The sequence below is a fragment of the Podarcis gaigeae genome, assembly GCF_964106915.1.
Source record: "Podarcis gaigeae genome assembly, chromosome: 11".
NCBI classification, from domain to species: domain Eukaryota; kingdom Metazoa; phylum Chordata; class Lepidosauria; order Squamata; family Lacertidae; genus Podarcis; species Podarcis gaigeae.
The window spans coordinates 36,252,308-36,272,811 of record NC_139687.1 but is presented as its reverse complement, the minus strand read 5'-3'; the positions used below and the strand labels follow the sequence as shown (position 1 = coordinate 36,272,811).

Genomic DNA, 20,504 nt, shown 5'->3' with positions numbered 1-20,504 from the left:
GATATAACATTCTTTTCTCAAAACTGAAGCTCATCTACCTCCCATCTCCATACATGACTCAGAGTCAAGCAGAAGAGGACAGCATGAACCTTTCATGCTTCCTCCAATTCTACTTTTCTTCAGGAGACACTTTAGTCATCTATATCAGGGCTTTCAGTTGCCCCAGTTCTGTGGAACAACATTCCCCTTGAGATTCAGCAGCTGCCCACTATCTGAACTTTCCAGAACCAAATGAAGACACTTTTGTTCCTGTTGTATGAATAGGTCTCTGCCATTGGTGTCTATTTTGTTTGTTTTTTTAAAAAACTTGTATTTTTTGTGTTGTGTTTTACCTGTTTTATTTGCTTTTACAGTGGAACCTCGGGTTGCGGATGTAATCCATGACGGAGGCATGCCCATAACCCTCAGTGTTCGCATCCTGAAGCAACGCATCTGCGCAGGCGCGATTTGGCGCTTCTGCACATGCACGAGCGGCGAAACCCAGAAGTAACCCGTTCCAGTACTTCTGGATTTCCCGCGGTCTGCAACCCGAAAACACGTAACCTGAAGCGTTCATAACATGAGGTATGACTATATTATATTTTGTACATCGCCTTGAGATATAACTATAGAAGGAGATTAACAACAACTAATGATTCTTGCTTGCTTGAATGGCAATGGATGTGTGAGTGTGCATTGAAATAAACATACCTTCCAAGAGGTAAAATTAAATTTGTTTCTTTCTCTACTTTTCCTTCTGGCCTCACCCGCCACTGGCTTAGAAGAGAATGCAGCCCTGGGTCAAAAGTGATTCCCCACCCTTGATCTACAGAAACATCATGAGTTAGGATTAATATGTAATATTTCTTAGCATATATGTAATGCATTCTGAGCGTTCAACAACAGGTCTTCACAAATATCCCTTATCCCAATTATTTCCATATTGCTTATGAAGAAGCATGACAACTTTGACTGGCATAAAGCAGCTAAGTAAGTTCATGGCCAATGTGAAATTTGCTCCAGGAACTTCCCTATCTCATAAAATGTCACTGCGCTAAACAAGCTTAATTAGGCCTACTTCTCACTGAGGTAGTAAAGTCATAGGTTGATTGCTCCTCCATGCATAAAAACATTTCCACAGAAAATAAACTTATCAGGAAGAAAACGAGACCCCCTTCTGACCAACACAGTGGTTTCTAGATGAAGGTTATTATTATTTGTACAGAGGAGCATTTAGTCATCTGATTCCTTACCAACAGTATCAATGCTACATGTAGCACGCAGCAATCACAGCTAGTAGCATTTTGTAATTTTATATTCCAACCTTCCACAAATTTGTCTAACATTTTTTTAAAACCATCCAAGATGGTGGCCATTGCAACATCTTGTGGAAGCAAATTCCAGACGTGCCTCCTTTCATCTAACCTGCATATTCCAGCATCCAAGTTCTAGTATAACAATAAAGTGAGAAAGGCTTCTGTGTCTGTCATCTGACTGGATATAGGTATTGACCAAGAACTATTGCAGATAAATACTTGCGCAAATAAGGAATTCTGCAAGATTAGCTTTCCCAACAGGGAGCGGCCCTTGATGCATAGAGTAAATGAGTGTTCTGCATTGGTGTTGACATATGATACCATACCATAATCATTTCAAGTATGCTGAGCTTTGAACCTTTGAAGACAACCTAAAAGCAAAAAATCACTGGGTTCAAACTCAAGCCATGTGCTGCTTCTGCTGCATGAGACCTATGAAGATTTATTCCACATTCACTACCACTGAGAACCAAGGGGCTAAACCTTTGTCAATAGTCTGGCAAAACACACAAAATATGGTTTAGGCAGATAACTACATCAGGGCTGCACTAGACTGCGCAGTCAGGTAACACATCTGTGATACTACCAACAGGACTTCCCCTGCCAATTACAAGGTTAAAATACTTTATTTGGTGTAGGCAATCGTCTAAGTACTTGGATCCAAGTTCTTCTGGGCTTCGCTCACCAGCACTATTTTCTTGCATTAGGCCAGGTAGCTCACTGAGAGCCCATGCAGCACATTCAGTACTGGTGAAACGTGGTCCCCATTGGAATGCTCATTTACCAACCCAGCAGCTGTGTTCTGCACTAACTGCAGCTTCCAGAAACCAGCTTCAAGTGTAGCCCCACAAAGAGTACACTGTAGTAGTCCAGATGGAAGGGAACTAGAGAATTACCGACTGAGGCCAATCTAGAAACAACTGCAACTGGTGGACCAGCCCAATCTGCATATAGGCAACTATGACCACAAAGGCCACTTCTACCTCACCAGGATTCACCTCAGTTTTGGCCACCCATCCAGCCCATCTCTGCCACTAGGCATCACCTTTACTGTGTATCCCAATTCAGATGGAATGGAGAGATAGGCCTCCTGTCATCAGAATGGTGATAAAACTAGGCTTCAAATCCCCAGATGACACCTCCAAATGGTTTCATATGGATACAGAATAGCATAGGAGACAGAATAGACATCTGCAGAATCCCACACCTCCAAAACCATGGGGTTGGATCAATAGTCTCTTAATGCTAATTTTTGGTAGCAACCTTGCAAGATAGGAGCAAATCTACTGTAATACAGTGCCTCCAACTCCCATCCTTGATTCTCTCCATGACATCATGGTCAACGGTGTCGAAAAGTGCTGAGAGATCAAGAGGAACCAACAGGGTTGCACAACAGCCTCTCTATGGAAAAAGCTCATCAGTCAGGGCAACCAAAGCTGTTTTAGTGCTTAGAGCAGGCTTGAAGCCAGACTGAAATGGGTAAAGGTAATCTATATCCGCCAGTAACACATGCAATTGGCTGGTCACCACCCACTCGAACATCTTGCCCAGGAATGAAATATTGAGAGTGGGTGGCAGTTTTCTAAAAAGCTCTAGATTCAGGGAGGTCCACTTCCCGAGGGGGCTCTCTACCACCCCTTTCAAGGCAGTGAGCACAATCCTCTCAAAAATGTTTGAACCATGTCAGGGACCCACCCAGTAAATCCTCTCCTGCTAGATTTCTCAAACATTGATGAACAGATTGAGCAGACATGTGGTTGGCCTCACTGCTCCAAGTGTCCTGTCCATTTCTTCAGGTCACAACAACTGAAAAACATGTTAGGGAAAATTCAATACATGGAACTGGAGGTGCACCATAGTCAAATCCAGGACAGGACCATTTTTTAAAAAAAAAACACAACAGGCTAACTCCAGGAATCATAGCTTTATAACTGGGGAAAGCTTGCCAAGTTCTTCAGTTGTCATGATATTCACAGGAATATGCTTCGCTTCATTAGAGGCATGTACTTTGAACTCTGCCTACTCTTTATCATAGTTTCTTCATGATCTCTAGTAGAGATCAAGAAAGAAAAAGTGTTCCTCTGGTAACCAACTCACAGAGAAACTGTCCAAAAACTGTGCAAGTTTTATTATATTAGCAATGAGTTTAATTTTCTTGCATGGTCTGAAAGTGGGAGAACAAGGGCAGGAAGCTTGGCGAGTACTGATGCCCACACTGGTAATTTCATGACCTAGTTTGCTTCTTTTAGCCGCCAGCAATTAACATACTTTGGACAATTATAAACTGCATAAATCAACAGGCTTCCCATATCATTTCAAGAACACTACGGATGCCAGGCTCAAGTTGGTGGACATGCTGTAATTACTTCACAATATACTTATTCTTAAATTGTTAACCTTAGATGAAAAAAAAAAGACAAAACCTTGAATCAGCCCTTGTTAAGTCTTGTGTCGACTTGGAGACAACAGTTCAAGAACAATGAATTTCTGGATCATTTGCAATAGCCTCCCATTTCCAGTCTTAGCATTTTTGCCATTAAATTTCAGCTCTCCCAGAGGGCCAGGCTCCTACGTTAACAATGCTGGGATTCTCTGAATTCTGCGATTCTCTGAATTCTTAAGACTACACACCTGTACATTGCTCATGTGGTGTGGGCGGTGGCAGTGAAGAGGTAGAGAGAAAATAAAGGTGTTTGGGTTGAGAGAAAGAAGGAAATGCCTCTTTGAAAGAAGAAAGAACAGGGCACTGTAGTAGTAGGCGAGAACTTCAAAACGGATGCCACTTTGATTAGGACAGTATGTTTCTAACTAAGTCAGGGATGGGGAACTTGTGGGCTTCCAATCTTGTTCAAGAACATCTCTGGAGTACCACCAACTCCCCACACCTAGTGCTTCAAGTTCTGCCTGGATGTGAATTCTGGGTCATATTAATCAACTCACAAGGCAGAAGCAATTTTCTCCCCCAGAAGCTTACAAATTTTGCAAGAATTTCAGCAAATGCACAGACCCAGGATTCTTGTTTAAAATACAAATATTTGTTGATTCACAGCACATCCAACAACAAGCCAAGAACTGTGGAAAACATGGCAGGACAATTTGCAAGGAGATTAAAATATTCAAAAGGCTCACAAGTGAGCTACTCAATGAGCTGAAAGATGTTAATACAATTGAGTAAATTGCTTCCTGCTGACCATTAGAAGTTAATCCACATTCTGAATCCAAATACAAAAAGCTACATGGCAATATTTCCAACGTACAATTTTGAAAGCATTTTGAAATTAAGTCATGTTCATGAGTTTATTTGTATTCAAAGTAAAACGAGTACAGTATTCAACTTTACACAGTAAGCTTCCTGTGGTTTCTTCCCTCCATTTGTACCTCTTACCCACTGAATTCCTTTGGTAACTAATAAATCATGTGATGGCACTTTGACCTTGAGGAACCAGGAGTAAATGTTGAAATTAGGACTCTGTCACCGAAAGATCACACACAGAAATGTATTTATTTAGCGGCAGCAGATCAAAGTCTGCTGCCTAAGGACCCAGAGCAGAATGGGGTGGAGGGTGCATAGGGAAGAAGTGCTAAAAATGAAGCAACTTATTCTGTACAGCCAAGACTCTTTACAGACACATAAAATAAAAAGTGTTTTCCCTCCCCCACAGCTCAACATATACCATAGTTCAATGTGGAGCCAGCAGCAACATAGCATGTTTCTCGCACAGTGGAAGGAAGAGCAGCCGTGCTCAGGTTCACCTTTTTGTTCCAGTAATAGCTCTAGGTTGGCCTTGACCATAAAGGTAAAGGTACCCCTGCCCGTACAGGCCAGTCGGGTCCGACTCTAGGGTTGTGCGCTCATCTCACTCTAGAGGCCGGGAGCCAGCGCTGTCCGCAGACACTTCCGGGTCACGTGGCCAGTGTGACAAAGCTGCTCCGGCAAACCGGCACCAGAGCAGCACACGGAAACGCCGTTTACCTTCCCGCTATACAGCGGTACCTATTTATCTACTTGCACTTAAGGGTGCTTTTGAACTGCTAGGTGGGCAGGAGCTGGGACCGAACAACGGGAGCTCACCCCGCCGCGGGGATTCGAACCGCCGACCATGCGATTGGCAGGCCCTAGCGCCACCCTCAGCGCCACCCGCGTCTTATGGTCTTGACCATAAGAACCACCAAAGAGCACAACACACCTTAGAATTTTAGAAATTCTCCCTTTACAAAGCTACGAGGGATATCAGCAGAACCATGTGAAGGCTCAAAGTCACTTCTCCAAGGTTGTTTTATCCGCTTGTAGAAATCTATATACTTTAGAACTCTTGCAAACATGAATCTAGAACCCTGTTCCAGGGAGAGACTGGGAGTAGTGATTTCAAGTGGAAAATACAACTGGTGGAAAAACACCTGCTCTTACCATTCTCATATCCCCAAGTACCCTATTGCTCTTCTTCACAGCCTCTGGATGTTACTTTTCATTTCAAAAACTACTCATAGAATCACAGAATTGGAAGGGATCCGAAGAGTCATCTAGTCCAATCCCTAGTCAATCTAGTCAAAGCTGTGATTTCCCCCTCATGTAGCTTCAACTATAAAAAGGTAAAGGTAAGTCCAGTCAAAGGCGACTATGGGGTTGCAGCTTTCATCTTGCTTTTCAGGCCGAGGGAGCCGGCATTTGTCCACAAAGAGCATTCCGGGTTGTTCTGGCACAACGGAACACCGTGATAGAAACCAGAGTGCACAGAAACGCCCTTTACCTTCCTGCCGCAGTGGTACCTATTTATCTACTTGCATTGGCGTGCTTTCAAACTGCTAGGTTGGCAAGAGCTGGGACAGAGCAACGGGAGCTCACTCCATCATGGGGATTCAAACCGCCGACCTTCCAATCAGCAAGCCTAAGAGGCTCAGTGGTTTAGACCACAGCGCCACTTGCGTCCCCAAATATACAGTCATGTAACACAGTGTGTTTTAGAAAAAAGGTTGACTGCTGCCTCTCATGCATGCAAAATTGGCACTGTGATTAGCCCAGGCACTTGCATACAGGCAGCGACCATTTGAGATGTGTCCGGTGTGTGCGTAGCCACGCATTGCGAGGAACGCAGACCCAACAACATCATAAAAAGGGTCAGAACAGGGTGTTCACAGGTTTATTCAACAGGTGTTCCAATTATATGTGATTTTACTCAAGCGCGCAATGACCAGGAGTTGCCTGTATTTCAGGCTTGCAGGATCTACATTGCTGCTGCTGTCTTTACTAGAACCTTAGTAATCGAGAGCCAGGTACAAAATAATGGCAGGGCTGGAATTACAGAATTCTATGGCTAGCTCAAAATTTTGTTTTCAGTTTCAGAATGGATCTCACAGTTATGTCTGCTAGGTTGGCAGGAGCTGGCCAACGTAATTTGGAAGGCCCCTTTCTGACATTATTGCTAAACAATTGGTAGTCAGAATTCTTGCTGCTGTACTGTAAATCACCTCTGCACATCCCTAAGCTCACCTAGTCTTCTCCTCACTGCTCTATAATTTTTGTCTGGGCAGCAAATTTTCCTCCTGGGGAAGTATGCAACCGTGCAATTTCACCACCTGCAGTCTGAAAGTATTAAGACCAAGGAACTGTTATGCAACCTCACCTGCTGTTTGTGTGAACTAGTAGGCCTAAGAAGCATTCAAAATAGCCTCACTCTACAGCAACTAAAGCAACCTTCCCTGTCCATACAATTTGCAGTCCTATTATTTCACACAGTTGTCATGAGGATAAAATGAAGAGAGGGAGAAGTTTGCACTCCACCTTGAGCCCTTTGGAGAAAAGCTGGGATATAAATGTACTTTATATGCCACATTTGGCTCTGTATGATGAATTGATCAATCCATGGTTATTTTTCGTGGTGGTTCTGGGGACACTCCCATGTTCAGAAATCAGAAATACTACAGCAACCCAACAGCTAGTGGGGAGCAGCAGTGGAAGAGGGCACAGTACAGTGGTACCTCGGGTTAAGTACTTAATTTGTTCCGGAGGTCCGATCTTAACCTGAAACTGTTCTTAACCTGAAGCACCACTTTAGCTAATGGGGCCTCCTGCTGCTGCTGCGCTGCCAGAGAACAATTTCTGTTCTCATCCTGAAGCAAAGTTCTTAACCCGAGGTAATATTTCTGGATTAGCGGAGTCTGTAACCTGAAGCGTATGTAACCCGAGGTACCACTGTACTGTAGTTGCTTTCAAGCCCTGCTTGTGGGCTTCCTGGAAGCATCTGGTTGGGCACTGTGAGAAACAGGATGCTAGAGTAGATGAACCTTTGGTCTGATTCAACAGAGTTCCTCTTATGTTTTCAATTGTTTGCATTTGCAGTGCTAGGACTGCAATAAAACTTGAGATGTTGAACTGCACGGCTACATTACAATTACCTTATCAGCATTCCTAGTTTCAACTAGTTTTAAGTGGGCACAGTCAAATCTTACTCCTGATAAGATTGTACTTAAGAATGTTTCACATGTTTTAATGATTGGTGAGGAGAGAGAAAAATCAGTTGTAACACTTGCTGTTGCAAGTTGTTCAATAATAACCACTCAACAATGAGTTTTGAAGAGTTTTTTACACACACACACAGTGAAGAGCACTGTAGAAAGACAAACATCACACATTTATTTACATTGCAAATGCTCTCATCATCCAAACAGTGCCGTCGCAATGGGGGGCGGGGGGGCGCTCCCAGTTCCATGTCTACGGGGGTGACAAGAAGGCCCCCTGCCACGGCGGCGCGAGCAGCCATCACGCCGCAGGAGCCGCATGTGGAAGATCCCAGCGCTGGCGGCAAACCACCATGTACAGCACATGTGAGGCGTCACACTCATGCACTGTATGTGTGAGGACGGTGCTGGGATCCTCTGCTCGTGGCTGCAGCTGCGAACAAAGGATCCTCTACATGTGGCTACAGCGGCGATGGAGGGATCCCACCGATGTCTGTACGGTAAACTGCTATGTACAGCGCATGTGCAGCGTCACACTCATGCACTGTATGTAATGACGCTGCACATGTGCTGTACATAGCAGTTTGCCGTACAGACATTGGTGGGATCCCTCCATTGCCGCTGTAGCCGCATGTAGAGGATCATTCGTTCGCAGCTGCAGCCACTAGCAGAGGATCCCAGCACCATCCGTATGGCGCTGGAGCTGTGCTGGCAGCAAACCGCTATGTACAGCGCATGTGCGGTGGCGCTATGTACGGTGTATGCATCATATGTAGCGACATCATACATGCGCACTATGTAACGACGCCCCACCCTGGGTGTCACAATGCCTTCGTTCGCCCCTGCATCCAAATACAGCTAACAGCATGCATTCTGTTTAGAAGCACTGTCTTTCAAATCCTTAGTAGGAACACAGGAAGCTGTCTTATACTGAGTCAGACCCTCAGTCCATCTAGTTCAGTATTGTATACACAGCCTTGGAGTGGCACTACAGAATTTCAGGCAAGGAGTCTCTCCCAGTCCTTGCTAGAGATGTAGGGGATTGAATCTGAGACGTTCAGCATGCAAAGCAGAAGCTGTACCACTGAGCCAAAATCTAATGTTTCACGCAGACGGAACTCAACTCTGTCTGCACAAACACCCGAACACAAGACAAAGGCCACACTTATTCCAAAAATATTATTTCTGCTAAGATCTGCATAGGGTGTTGCTTAATATCTGTACCCTATTCTTCTGCTCACAGAGCAGGCACAGCAACTTACAGAAAGCACACACAATATAATTAAAAGCTATGAAACAAACTATTAATAAATGTATAGCAGTTCATTAAAAGAAACAAACAGAAAAACTAAAGTATTAAAAGCCGTTGAAATAGTAAAAAAAAAACATTTTCAGGTCTGACAACAAAGGGGGCACCAAGTCCATGAGATTTCACTTGCGCTACAACCAAGACCACTCAACTCTTTGGTTATCAGGCGAGTGAGCACAAGACATTGGCTTAGCTAGTTCACACATCACTTTAAACCATAGTTAAAGCCAGTGCTTTTTTTCTAAAAAAAATGTTTAGGGGTACTCTCATTTTCCTGCTCATATTGAAATACTGCCCCTCAATGAGGCCAAATTGAGATTCACAAAATGTTTAGAGATATGCATCCCCCATGCCCCCCCCGAAAAAAGCACTGCTTAAGCTAAACTAAACCATGGTTTTGTTTAGCATTATGTCCAAATCCAGCCTCACATTTTATTTCTCTCCATCAAACCTTGAACTGCAACCAAGATTTGTTCTTGGCCTATTGCTCAAAGGAAATAAGACATAACACTAAACTAGGCCCTGACTTAGCTCCCAGCAGCATGGCAGGAACAGAAGTGGAGGCGGAGCAAAGTGCCCTCAATTTCAGCAGCATACATCAGCCTGCTGTGTGTTCAGCTTCCCTATGGTTTAAACCTGTGACGTGCAAACAAGGCCAATGATACAGATAGGAAGACCTTCAGGCAGAAAGATTTTAATACGGGGGCAGATGGCTGTTGATTTAAATACAGTGAGGTTATGCCAACCCATAATAAACAGCATTCAGGGAAGGAGTTGCGGGGGGGGGGGGGGGGCAATGTGCTGCAGCCTTGATCCTTAGAATATGCACATTTAAAACTTAAAACACTTTATCTCAAAGCTATACCCTTCTATTCCATACTTCTATTAATAAAAAGAATGAGAGGAAAGAAGCAAAACTACCCTGGCAACTTTAAAAACTGCTTGCTAAAAAGCCACTTGATAAACAAGAAAAGACAAGGAAACTCTAGGGGCTTGAAATAAGATAAGACTACTGCCCCATGTCTCAACAGTGGCACATGCACATGGATAGGATGGTTGCTAAAAAATATGCCCCTGAGGATGGATCTGTTCTGAAACACTTTGGGCATAGAATAAATCACATTTCAAGCACCTGGACTTTTACTTTATTTCATTATTATTTTTTGCCTGCCAATAGTGCTTTTGCAGTTTTGTGGTTGGTTTTTCCGACATTTTATAAAACACCTGAGAATATTACTTTCTGCCCTGCAATTTTAAAGGTTTCTTTACATTATTCAAGTGACCTTTTTGAGAACTGACTTTAAAACCAGTAAATTATGAGGAAAACAGTATAGCACCGAGCCATTTCTGATTTGAATTACACCTTCAGCAGATGTTTCGCTCCAGCCTCTATGAAATGGAATAAATTGTGTTTTAAGATCAAATTTTATCCCCACAAGGTTACAGTCGGCTTGCTATGTTTAAAGACTGCTTTCCTATTCTTTAGTAAATGTAAAAATGTAACAGACAGCACTGTTTACAGGAGCACCATCATTAACACCACAGTTCCCCTTTCAAATTCAACCCAGAAAAATTCTCTCATTAAACCCACGATACAAGAAGAATGTTGACAGGAATTTACAAAGCAGCTGAAAGTACAAACACACACCCACGTTGGCTTATTAATTAACTGAGGCACTTTGAAATGCACAGTCAAATTTCTGGATGCAAGCATGGCGATCAATAGCAGTACTTCCCTGCTGAAAAGGTAGAATACTGCATTCAGTTTAGCAGCCACAATTCAAGGAGGATGTCAAAACACTGGAAAGAACTGATAGGAGACCTAGAAGAATTGTCTGTCACAGAAGGTGAAAATAGGAAGAATTTTCTCCAATTTAAAAACAGCTCAGTGCTAGAATGAACCATCTAGTGATGTTTTGGAATATTCTTACTAGTTTAAGAAGACAGCTGGAGACGCTTTTATGAAGCAATCTTTTAGGTACAGAATATCTTGCCTTAGGACAAAAGTCTGGACAACCACTACCAATTAAGATTCTAGTACGGGGTGAGCTCCTGTTGCTCTGTCCCAGCTTCTGCCAACCTAGCAGTTCAAAAGCATACCACTGAAGCAGGAAAGTCAATGGCATTTCCGTGCGCACTGGCACTCGTCAGTCTTCCATGCTCCAGTAGCAGTTTAGTCTTGCTGGTCACATGACCCAGAAAGCTGTCTGTGGACTGAAATGCAGCCTGAAAAGCGAGATGAGCTCCGCACCCCATAGTCGCCTTTGACTGAACTTAACCATCCTTTACCTTTTAACTTGTTTATAAGAGAACAGTCCTGGATTCAAAGTCCCACACAACTCGCATCATCCCTGTTGAGAATTCCATTCCTCCTGAGCTGCAGATGTGTGGGATTGTTACATGTCACATGTCTGTTTACATTCCAGCACTGGAGTCTTGTGAGAGGAAACTGAGATACGCTGTTTCCGCTCTGTATAGCTTTTGCTTTTGCAGTTCTCTTTCCAAGGAAGAAAGACAGAGAAGCCATGTTTTCTTTGTTCTGTTACGTTTGATTTATTTTGCAATAAATTAGGCTTAGATGTTACTCCTCAAGGCTGAGCTTCTGTTTTGAACTCTGCTAATCGTGTGGTCATGTCCCTGGATATGGGCCACATCAGTGTGATGGGAGAGCAGAGTGATGAATCCCGGGCAATGCTACATTGGCGGGGGAGGCACCAGGCCTTGGCGTTATCACCCAGCAATCCCTAGCTAACAGGACCAGTGGTCAGGGACGATAAGAACTGTAGTCCAAAAACAGCTGGAGACCCAAATTTGGGAAGCTCTGCTTTAGCCTATTGAGATGCTGCTGCAAGAGTTTCATGGACATTCACTGGATAGTGTCCACAATAACACTCTCCTAATTACTCCATGCTGTGGTCCTAATACCAGAACTGAGTTTTTGAAGAAATGCAGCTTACTGAGTCCATACTAGGAATAGGAAGCAGACCAAAAAAGTAAGAGGAGCTTCAAATATAATGTAAGTCTTTATTACATCTTAAGGCAATGTAATTGGCGGCTATAGGGCTACTGTGGACAGTAACTGTCAATCTTGTTTAACAATTCTTCCCAAGCATGCAAATAGCAGTTTATGACATTTCAGAAGCAAAGGAATCTCAATGTTTACACTTTTAGAAGGATTTTTTTCTGAACAATGAACTTAACACGTTCATAAGTTTTATTGAACAGAAGTAGTCTAAGAGCTAGAGAAACTTATACAAATGTATACAAAGTTCCTTTATTCATATTCAAAAGAAAGCACTTTGTATACATCAGCTGTATCCAGGCAGAAATGGGAAAAATGTTCGGGAAAATCCATACATATGGCAGCCCATGTCGGCAGTAGCTCAATAACTCCCCCCCCCCCAAAAAAGCTCAACAACTCTGCCCAAAAAAGCTCTGTCCAAAATTTCACTCTTTGAAATATGGCAACCCTACTTAAAGTCGGTAGAGAAAGAGGTTCTCTTCAACTTAAAAACAGAATGGAAAGTAAATAAATTAAATTTTGAGGAGGGAACTATGCACACTGAAGCAAACATAATACAGTACTAACTTTACACACATGTTGATGTCTAAGTGGGCCATTACCACAAACATATTGCAATTGTTATAATGCCAATAATAAAAAATGATACAGCCATATTAAGTTCCAACCATCCCAACTAGTGTTATCATGCAGAAGTTTCAGCTACTAATAATGCAATGGAAATGGATCAGCCCCATACAAGAAGGAAATATGAAATGAGGACTGCCTTAGGGACTCATTTGGAGACTCTGGGTGGAATTCAGCATGGCACTACATTGAACATTCCATCTGTGCAAGCAGATACGCTTGCCAGATGGAATGATCCCCTACCCGCCCACTGCATGCTGTTCTGTGGGTTCACTCAACCCCCACAGGGCCAATTTCAGAGGCACAGAGAGAGGAGAGGCAGGAAACCTTTGCACAGGACTACCACTGACAGGGTGGATTCCTTAGATGAATGATACCCATTATATAGAGATTTATAAAACTCAGGTTGTATCCTGTGGGCAGAGGAGCAGGAAGGTGGAGCACGTGGGTCTAATGCTATGCATGGCAGTGCTGGAAGGGACTGAAGGGGCTTGCTGCCCAAAACCACATCTGGGGCTTGGGACCAGGACAGTAAAATGCTGGTTTAGTGCTATAAGTAAACCACACCAACATGTCATTCATGCTATATTTTTGAGACAGAAGCCTCAACAGGTTGATTTTAATATACTTAAGGAATGTCATTATTACCTTTTTGCTTCCTCTAGGTGGCATAAGTACTCATAAGCGATATTCTGACGTCGCCTTTCATCCATTTCCTCCGCTGAAAGCCGTGCATCATCCACAATAGCTGTAGATACAAAATCATGTCTAATTACACATAATGAAGAGTAACAATTACATCTTGGGGGAGGGAGGGAATGATTTGTTAAATATGTGCAATTGCTTTTTATAAATTGGGCATTATTTGTTTTAGCTTAATGCATACATTTAATTACCATTTGTTAAACAAATGTATATTTTAACATATATATATTTTTTAAAAGAAATAGTATGAAAAGAAGGAAGAGACGATCCTGAAAATGTGAATACTTTGTACCCAAAATTAACAGTTGCTTCAAAACAAGATTACAAACTTGCAAAGTGTACTCTCAACATTCTACAGATAGTTGATACATACTTAATCATTTCAAGAATGCTCATCCCATTAAAAGATATTGTTTATTCACTTTTTAAAGGCAGTAATCTTGAGGAAGAACAACTGTGAGATATTATTTCCCCACTAGCATTTCAAAAGAATGATAAACAAAGGCTAACAATTAAGAGGACATTATGAACTTCAGTTACAAAACAGTAGAATATAAAACATTTAAGGGCAGCATGAAATGATAGATTTGGAGATTCAAAGCAAGTGTAGTAAAATAATGCAGCTTTCAGTCATATTCCAATTTGCTTCTTTTAGGAGAAAAATAGAAGGATCTCATCAGAACCTAATGATCATCCACATAACAGGAGTATAAAGCACTGCCATTCCCTGTGGCCTTCTGACTTTCCTCTGCATAATGCGGTTCTGCTAATTTCCTGGAGCCATCTGAAGCTACTAACTTTGGAAGCATTTTTACTAATGAATTTAGTTTTGGTTCCATTGCTAAATGGAACTTCTGCATCCAGAAGCAATCACTTCTGCCCTAAGAATATTTTTTTTAAAGCCCTGCTGGATCAGACCAAAGGCCACCTAAACCAGAATCCTTTTCCCACAGTGGCTAACCAAATGCTTCTGCAAATCCCAAAGCAGGGCATGAGTGCAACTTAACTCTCTTGCTTGCGTTCCCCAGGAAATGGCATTCAGAGGCATACTGGAAATCATAGATAGCCCAATCATCTATCTATCATCCAACTATCTTTAGTCATGATGGCTATCAATATACCTATACACACTGAATGTATCTAAAACAGGTTTCAAACTATTTTAATCCCTTTTTTTCTATTCAGCAATTGGGAAGTAAAATTATATACTCACTTTTGTGGGACTTGATACAATCTTTCACAAATACACACAACAATATGGCTTTCTAATTTATGATTGCAGAGGAGAGGAAGCTACGCGAATGTTTTGAGCAGTTATCCATTCGTCTCAGCCTGAAATAACATCTTTGTGACTCCACACTGTCAGATTATAGATTATACATAGACAAAGAGGCTTCATGAGCTTTGCCTCTATATTTAAAAGCACTTTTAATACTACTGTAGGGTTGCCTCAATATGAAAGTTAGATTGAATTGGAGGAGTGTAAACAATGGTTCTTCTATTTATAACATACAAACAAAATGTCCATTAAGTTTGATGGGCAGGGTAGGGAATGAAAGTTTCAGCCCCAACCCTACTTTCCTGCTATTCTTTCCTCCCATCCACAATCAAGGCCAAGGTTAAGGCAGCATGTCCTAACAGCCTGGGTCCCACTCTCAGTGTTAGCCGTTCCCAAACCCAAATTCCACAGGTATATTCTAGGGTACAACACCTCTGAAATGTTATAAAACGAAATCACAATCAGATCAGCTTACAATTAAAACAAAAGCATCATCATAATCAATAACTGGCAAGACCATATTCCCAAACCATCTCCTCCTCCTTAAAACACAATAAACCCTCAAACATTACAATATGACCTCCAGGTAAAGAACACTGCCCCCCAACCCAGGAGCAGTGTTTGGTATATGGTGATCAAAACAGCAACACTGTGCAATGTCTACATCCTTTCTCACAAGGCTCAAGTGGGCTCCTGGTTTTGAAGAGGAGAATGAGAGGAAGAAGGAACCACCCACTTGTTGACTTCTGCAGCCATCAGTAGCCACCAGCAAGTTGTGCACCACCTCAACCTTGCCCCAGTTTCTTTGAAATTGGTCAGCAAATTTCATTCTGGTGGCCCAAGGCCTGTCGGTGAAGGATAGGCACAGCGCAATTGTGAACGGCAGCAGCAGCTGCTCAGAGATGGACCAGAAGTGATGGGAGGGAGGAAGTGACTAGAAAGGGGTAGAGAGAGGATTAGGAGTCAGAAAGACACAGAATTCTATTGTATAACGATCTGAATTCTTGGAATTCACATTTTAATGCAAAAATAATGCAACAATATGGTTGCTACATCAGGCAGAAAAATTATTAAGGGGTCCACCAAGATCCTAAGCAATTTTCACACATAACATGTTGCAGTAATCTAACCTAGAGCTTACCAGAGCAAAGATAAAAGAAGTTAGGTTATCCCTGTCCAGATAGGGGTGCAGTTGGGCCACCTGCCAAAGTGGACAGAAGGCACTTTGCACCACCAAGGCCACCTGTTATGCCTTGAAGCTCAGTGTTTAGAGATGATGAAACCCTCTATTCAACCCTAAATATCTCAGCATTGTTGCTGAGATAACCACAAGCCACTGAGAAGCGCTATAGAAGGTAGGAATGTGTTCAGACTGGCAGTTTCACAGGAACTGCTGCAGAAGAGAAGATCTCAGCAATACTGTTCCAGATGTTGATATATACATACAGCTTGTAGGCTTTGCAGATACATACAGATACTGATATATACAGGCAGAAAGCATTTCTGTTGCTCTAGCAATTCTAAGATGTAACACAGACTCTGACTCATGGACAGACTCACTGATTGACATGCCTTAATCATTTATATAGATAGTACTGGGCTGTTGCCATAGCAACTGGTTTGGCATACGTTACACCTGTTGGCTTATCTCATACATAGGATGATTTGTGCTCAGGAAAGTAATTAATCCGTTCCTCCATGTCCAGTTCTTCCAACGAAAGCTTTTCCTTCCACTGGTTTCTTGTGACTATAAACACCAAGCTGCTTCTTAACCTCATAGCTGGGGTGCTTCCATGATCTTATATTTTTCGTACTACCTTGCCCCTCCTATAAGGACAATGAAATGCTGGCTTAAGAAGCTAAGATATCAATGAGTATTTTGTCCATGCATGCAAACCCTTATCTTATCTCTTCATAGCGTAACCAGGAAGTATTCAATTAACCAGTTTCCTGTTTTGTCTCAACCAGGAAACTTGGTTACCAGATTCACAAGAAGCCCAGGATATTAAACCAAGTTCAAATTGTGGTTTCAATATCCTGGCTTTTTCTGAAGATGGAAACCATACTTATTTACATATTTATTTTAAAATCATATAACCAGTCTACTTTTTGAGGACTCAAGGTGGCTAACAAGTCAAAATACAAAAACAATATTTCAAAGTATAAAATAATCCCCAAATTTGAATGGAAAAGGAAGATTATGGTTAATTAGAGACTTCCAGGTTAAAATTGCAGTTTACTCAAAACTGTGTGAAATAATTAATTTAATAAGCCAAGACAAGAACAATATATAATTGGCTGAACCAGCTCACTGTATCAAGTTTGTGTGTATAGGTAGAACTACACAAACCCTCAAATTTAAGAAAGTCAATTAAAAAACAAAGCTGGCAATTCTGGCATCAAGTGCAAATAGAAATGTGCACGCACAAGAAGTCATCAGATAATAATGGCAAAATTGACAGAACTGCTGTTGATCTATTTGAAAAAAAAGCAAAATCAGAACAAAAAATAAAAATAAGCAATTTAAAGCTTATTACCGTATTTTTTGCTCTATAGGATGCACCTGACCATAGGAAGCACCTTGTTTTAGAGGGGGAGAACAAGAAAAAAAAATTCTCCCCCTCTCTGCTCAGCGCCCCTTCAGTGAAGCGGCAGGAGAAACGGAGCCCCTTCCATTTCTCCTCCCGCTTCGCTGAAGGGGCGCTGTGCAGCTCTTCCTCTCTGCTGAAGCCGGGAGAGTCTTGCTCTCCCGGCTTCAGCAAAAGGAACCTGAAGCCTTTGGAACACAGCGTGAGGTCCCACTGCGCTCCAAAGGCTTCAGGCAGCTATCCCTGAAGCCTGGAGAGCGAGAGGGGTCGGTGCGTACCGACCCCTCTCGCTCTCCAGGCTTCAGTGAAAGCAACGCATAGCTTCCGAAGCGCGGAGGGAGCGCTCCCTCTGCGCTTTGGAGGCTTCACGTTGCTTTCGCTGAAGCCAAGGAGCCTGCATTCATTCCATAGGACGCACAAACATTTCCCCTTAATTTTTGGAGGGGAAAAAGTGTGTCCTATAGAGTGAAAAATACGGTAGTTCCACATGGAGAATTTGGGTTCACTGTTCACACAGTTTGTGATATTTTGGCATCTGAATTAACAACCTCTGGTAAAAACAAAACATTTTGGCTGCAATCAGCTTATAATTTAAGTCAACAGGGAATAACTCAAGTTAATAAAAGTAGAGTTTATTCCACTGTAGTAAATTATTAGTTGCTAGAGCATTTGCTTGTTTTATCTGGGCTTCATTCCCCATCTCTTTGTTAGTGGTGCACAACCAAAACAGCTTACTGTATGCAAGATTCTTTCTTTGTACTGATTAGTAATGGGTTAGGCAAGATAACTTTAATTTCTTAACTAGCTTTTCAATTATATAATCATGAAAGCTGTATGCAGCATAAGGAGTCAAGAAGGAGGGAAGGACAAATCCTGTTGTCAGGCAAGATAAGATAAACAAGACTAGAGATGATAGTCATATAATACTCTCCATTGTGATGTTTAGACAAAGGGCTCTGCATCTAGAAATCTACAAGTAACAGGAATGAGGGCAAGCAGCAGGCATTGGAAAGAGAGAGAAACAACAATGCTTAAATATAATCCACAAAAACAATTTACCTGTACCCAAATAGTACAGTTCCTCCCAGGATCCAAATATATGATGATCTGGATCCCAAGACCAGTGCAACTAGCTCTGCATATTCAGGGAGGTCTGAGGATTCAATATTCCTAGCAAAAGCCACTCTTGCATTATGCCAAATTACGGTACTTTTGAAACTGTGATCTTGGTGCTCCTCCAAGTCACTCTATCCTGTACACTACTTTGTCTCTGCAAAACAGCATTTGGGTTTGCCATTCAGAAGAACCCCACTGGGCATATATTCAAAACTTCTGAGCACACCTAAAGTGGCCCTTTGGGCTCTGGTCCATGTTCATAAATCTCAAAGTCACTGTTAACCCAGCTGGAATGTAGAAAGCTGCCTTATACCAAAGTCAGGCCATTGGCCCTCCTAGTTCAGTACTGCCTCTACACTACACTAACTAGCAGCAGCTCTCTGGGGTTTGAGACAAGGTCCCCAAGCTTTATCTAGAGACGCTGGGGACTGAACCTGTGACCTTCTGCATGCTGTGTTCTGAGCTACAGCCCTTCCCTGTACATATAAAACTGCTTTATAGCCTGGCTACTAGTCCATCCAGTCCAATCTTGTCCAGGGGCGCCGACTTATAAAAAATATTGGGGGGGCCCATACCGGGGTCCTGCCCCGGGAAGTTTTCTAAATTTTAGATGAAAATTAGTGAGTTTTAAAGTTTTTTTAAAGTATTTTAGAGTCATATGATCAACATTAGAACCCCGAAAACTCGACTCTCTATAACTCCACACTCCGGGAAACTCGACAAGCCTGAAACACTTTTTGGCTTTGAAAAAAGAAACAAAACATAAACACGCACGGTATTTTCATAAAAAGCTAATTTAATTTACAGTAACAATTATGCTTATAGACTATTACAGAGCAGTGAATATATAGCTCTGAAAAGACTGAAATGATATTTAAATAAATCCTAAACTATCATTAAAAGAATAAAACATAAAATATTGCTGTCGCACAGTAATAGCACTTTGATTAATAAGTGAAATAGCTAATTTAAGCTTACTTTGAATAAGGCTGAGGGTTCATTAAATAAAAATAATATCTCAAAGTTAATGCTTTAATACAGTTAATAAAGTTAATACAGTATGCCTAATACTGTATGTAAATACTGTAATACTGTATGTAAATAACGGGCTTTAATTGGGTCTTACACCCTAAAAATATTTAAGTATTTGAAAATAACTAATACAGTACTATAGTAATATAGAAATACAGTACTAAACTAGTACTAATATTTCTAAACTGAAAATTTAACATTCTGTATGTATTTAATTCTCTATTTTATAAAGATTTTTAATATCTGACAGTGAGTTTGGAGTAGCCCAATGCAAAAATCCTGAGGATCCATGTGGATCCATGCTTTGTAACCACGTTTTTGCACCACTGTGACCCTAGGCAACAGTGGGTGCGTGATTTTTTTGGTAGAGACTGTAGCCATGGACATGTAATGTGATCTGATGGTGAATTTGGGGTGACCCAATGCAAAAATCCTGAGGATCCATGTGGATCCGTGCTTTGTCACCACGTTTTAAATGGGGAGGGAAGGAAAAACACAGAAGGGACAAGAAGCACAAGAGGGGTGTGCGGAGAAGCAGCTGGCTAAGAATGCAGGGGAGGAGTTTAACGGGGTGGGGGGGAGGAAAGGAAGGCAAAAGTCCCCCCCCCAAAGCCAGCCCCCCCTCTCTCTCTCCCACCTGCGAGTCCCTAGAGCACGGAGAGGAGGAGGTGGTGGGCTGGAGCCTGCACGCAGTGTGACTAGGAAAGAATTAGAAGGAAGGACTCGATCCTTTCCTTAACCCTCTGCTTGCCAGGAGGGCAGGGGATTCCCTGCTCTTTGTTGAGTTTGAGCAAACGCAGCAACAGAAGCGGGTGGGCAGTAAGACCCTGAGGCACAATGCAGGAAAGCAGCAGCTTCCGCCTTCCCTCCGCCCAATCTTATTTTTGCCTGATTTTTGCCCCTGCGCTCCGGCTCCAGGGACCACACATTTGCTCAATAACACGCACAGACATTTCCCCTTACTTTTTAGGAGAAAAAATCTGCGTGTTATAGAGCGAAATTTACGGTAATAATTTTCTTAAATTATTGGGGGGGCAGAGCCCCCCCAAACGAATTTTTGAGGGGGCTCGGGCCC

At 42.2% G+C, this 20,504-nt stretch overlaps 1 protein-coding gene across 2 annotated transcripts in view; it reads right to left on the bottom strand.

Moving 5' to 3' along the window:
* IQGAP2 (IQ motif containing GTPase activating protein 2) overlaps positions 1–20,504 on the bottom strand; it is a 125,804-nt gene that overhangs the window by 79,934 nt on the left and 25,366 nt on the right. For both annotated transcript variants that reach the window (XM_083703105.1, XM_083703104.1), the window contains exon 2: positions 13,358–13,457. In XM_083703105.1, coding sequence (XP_083559231.1) covers positions 13,358–13,457 — 100 coding nt within the window. The remainder of the gene's footprint in view (positions 1–13,357; positions 13,458–20,504) is intronic.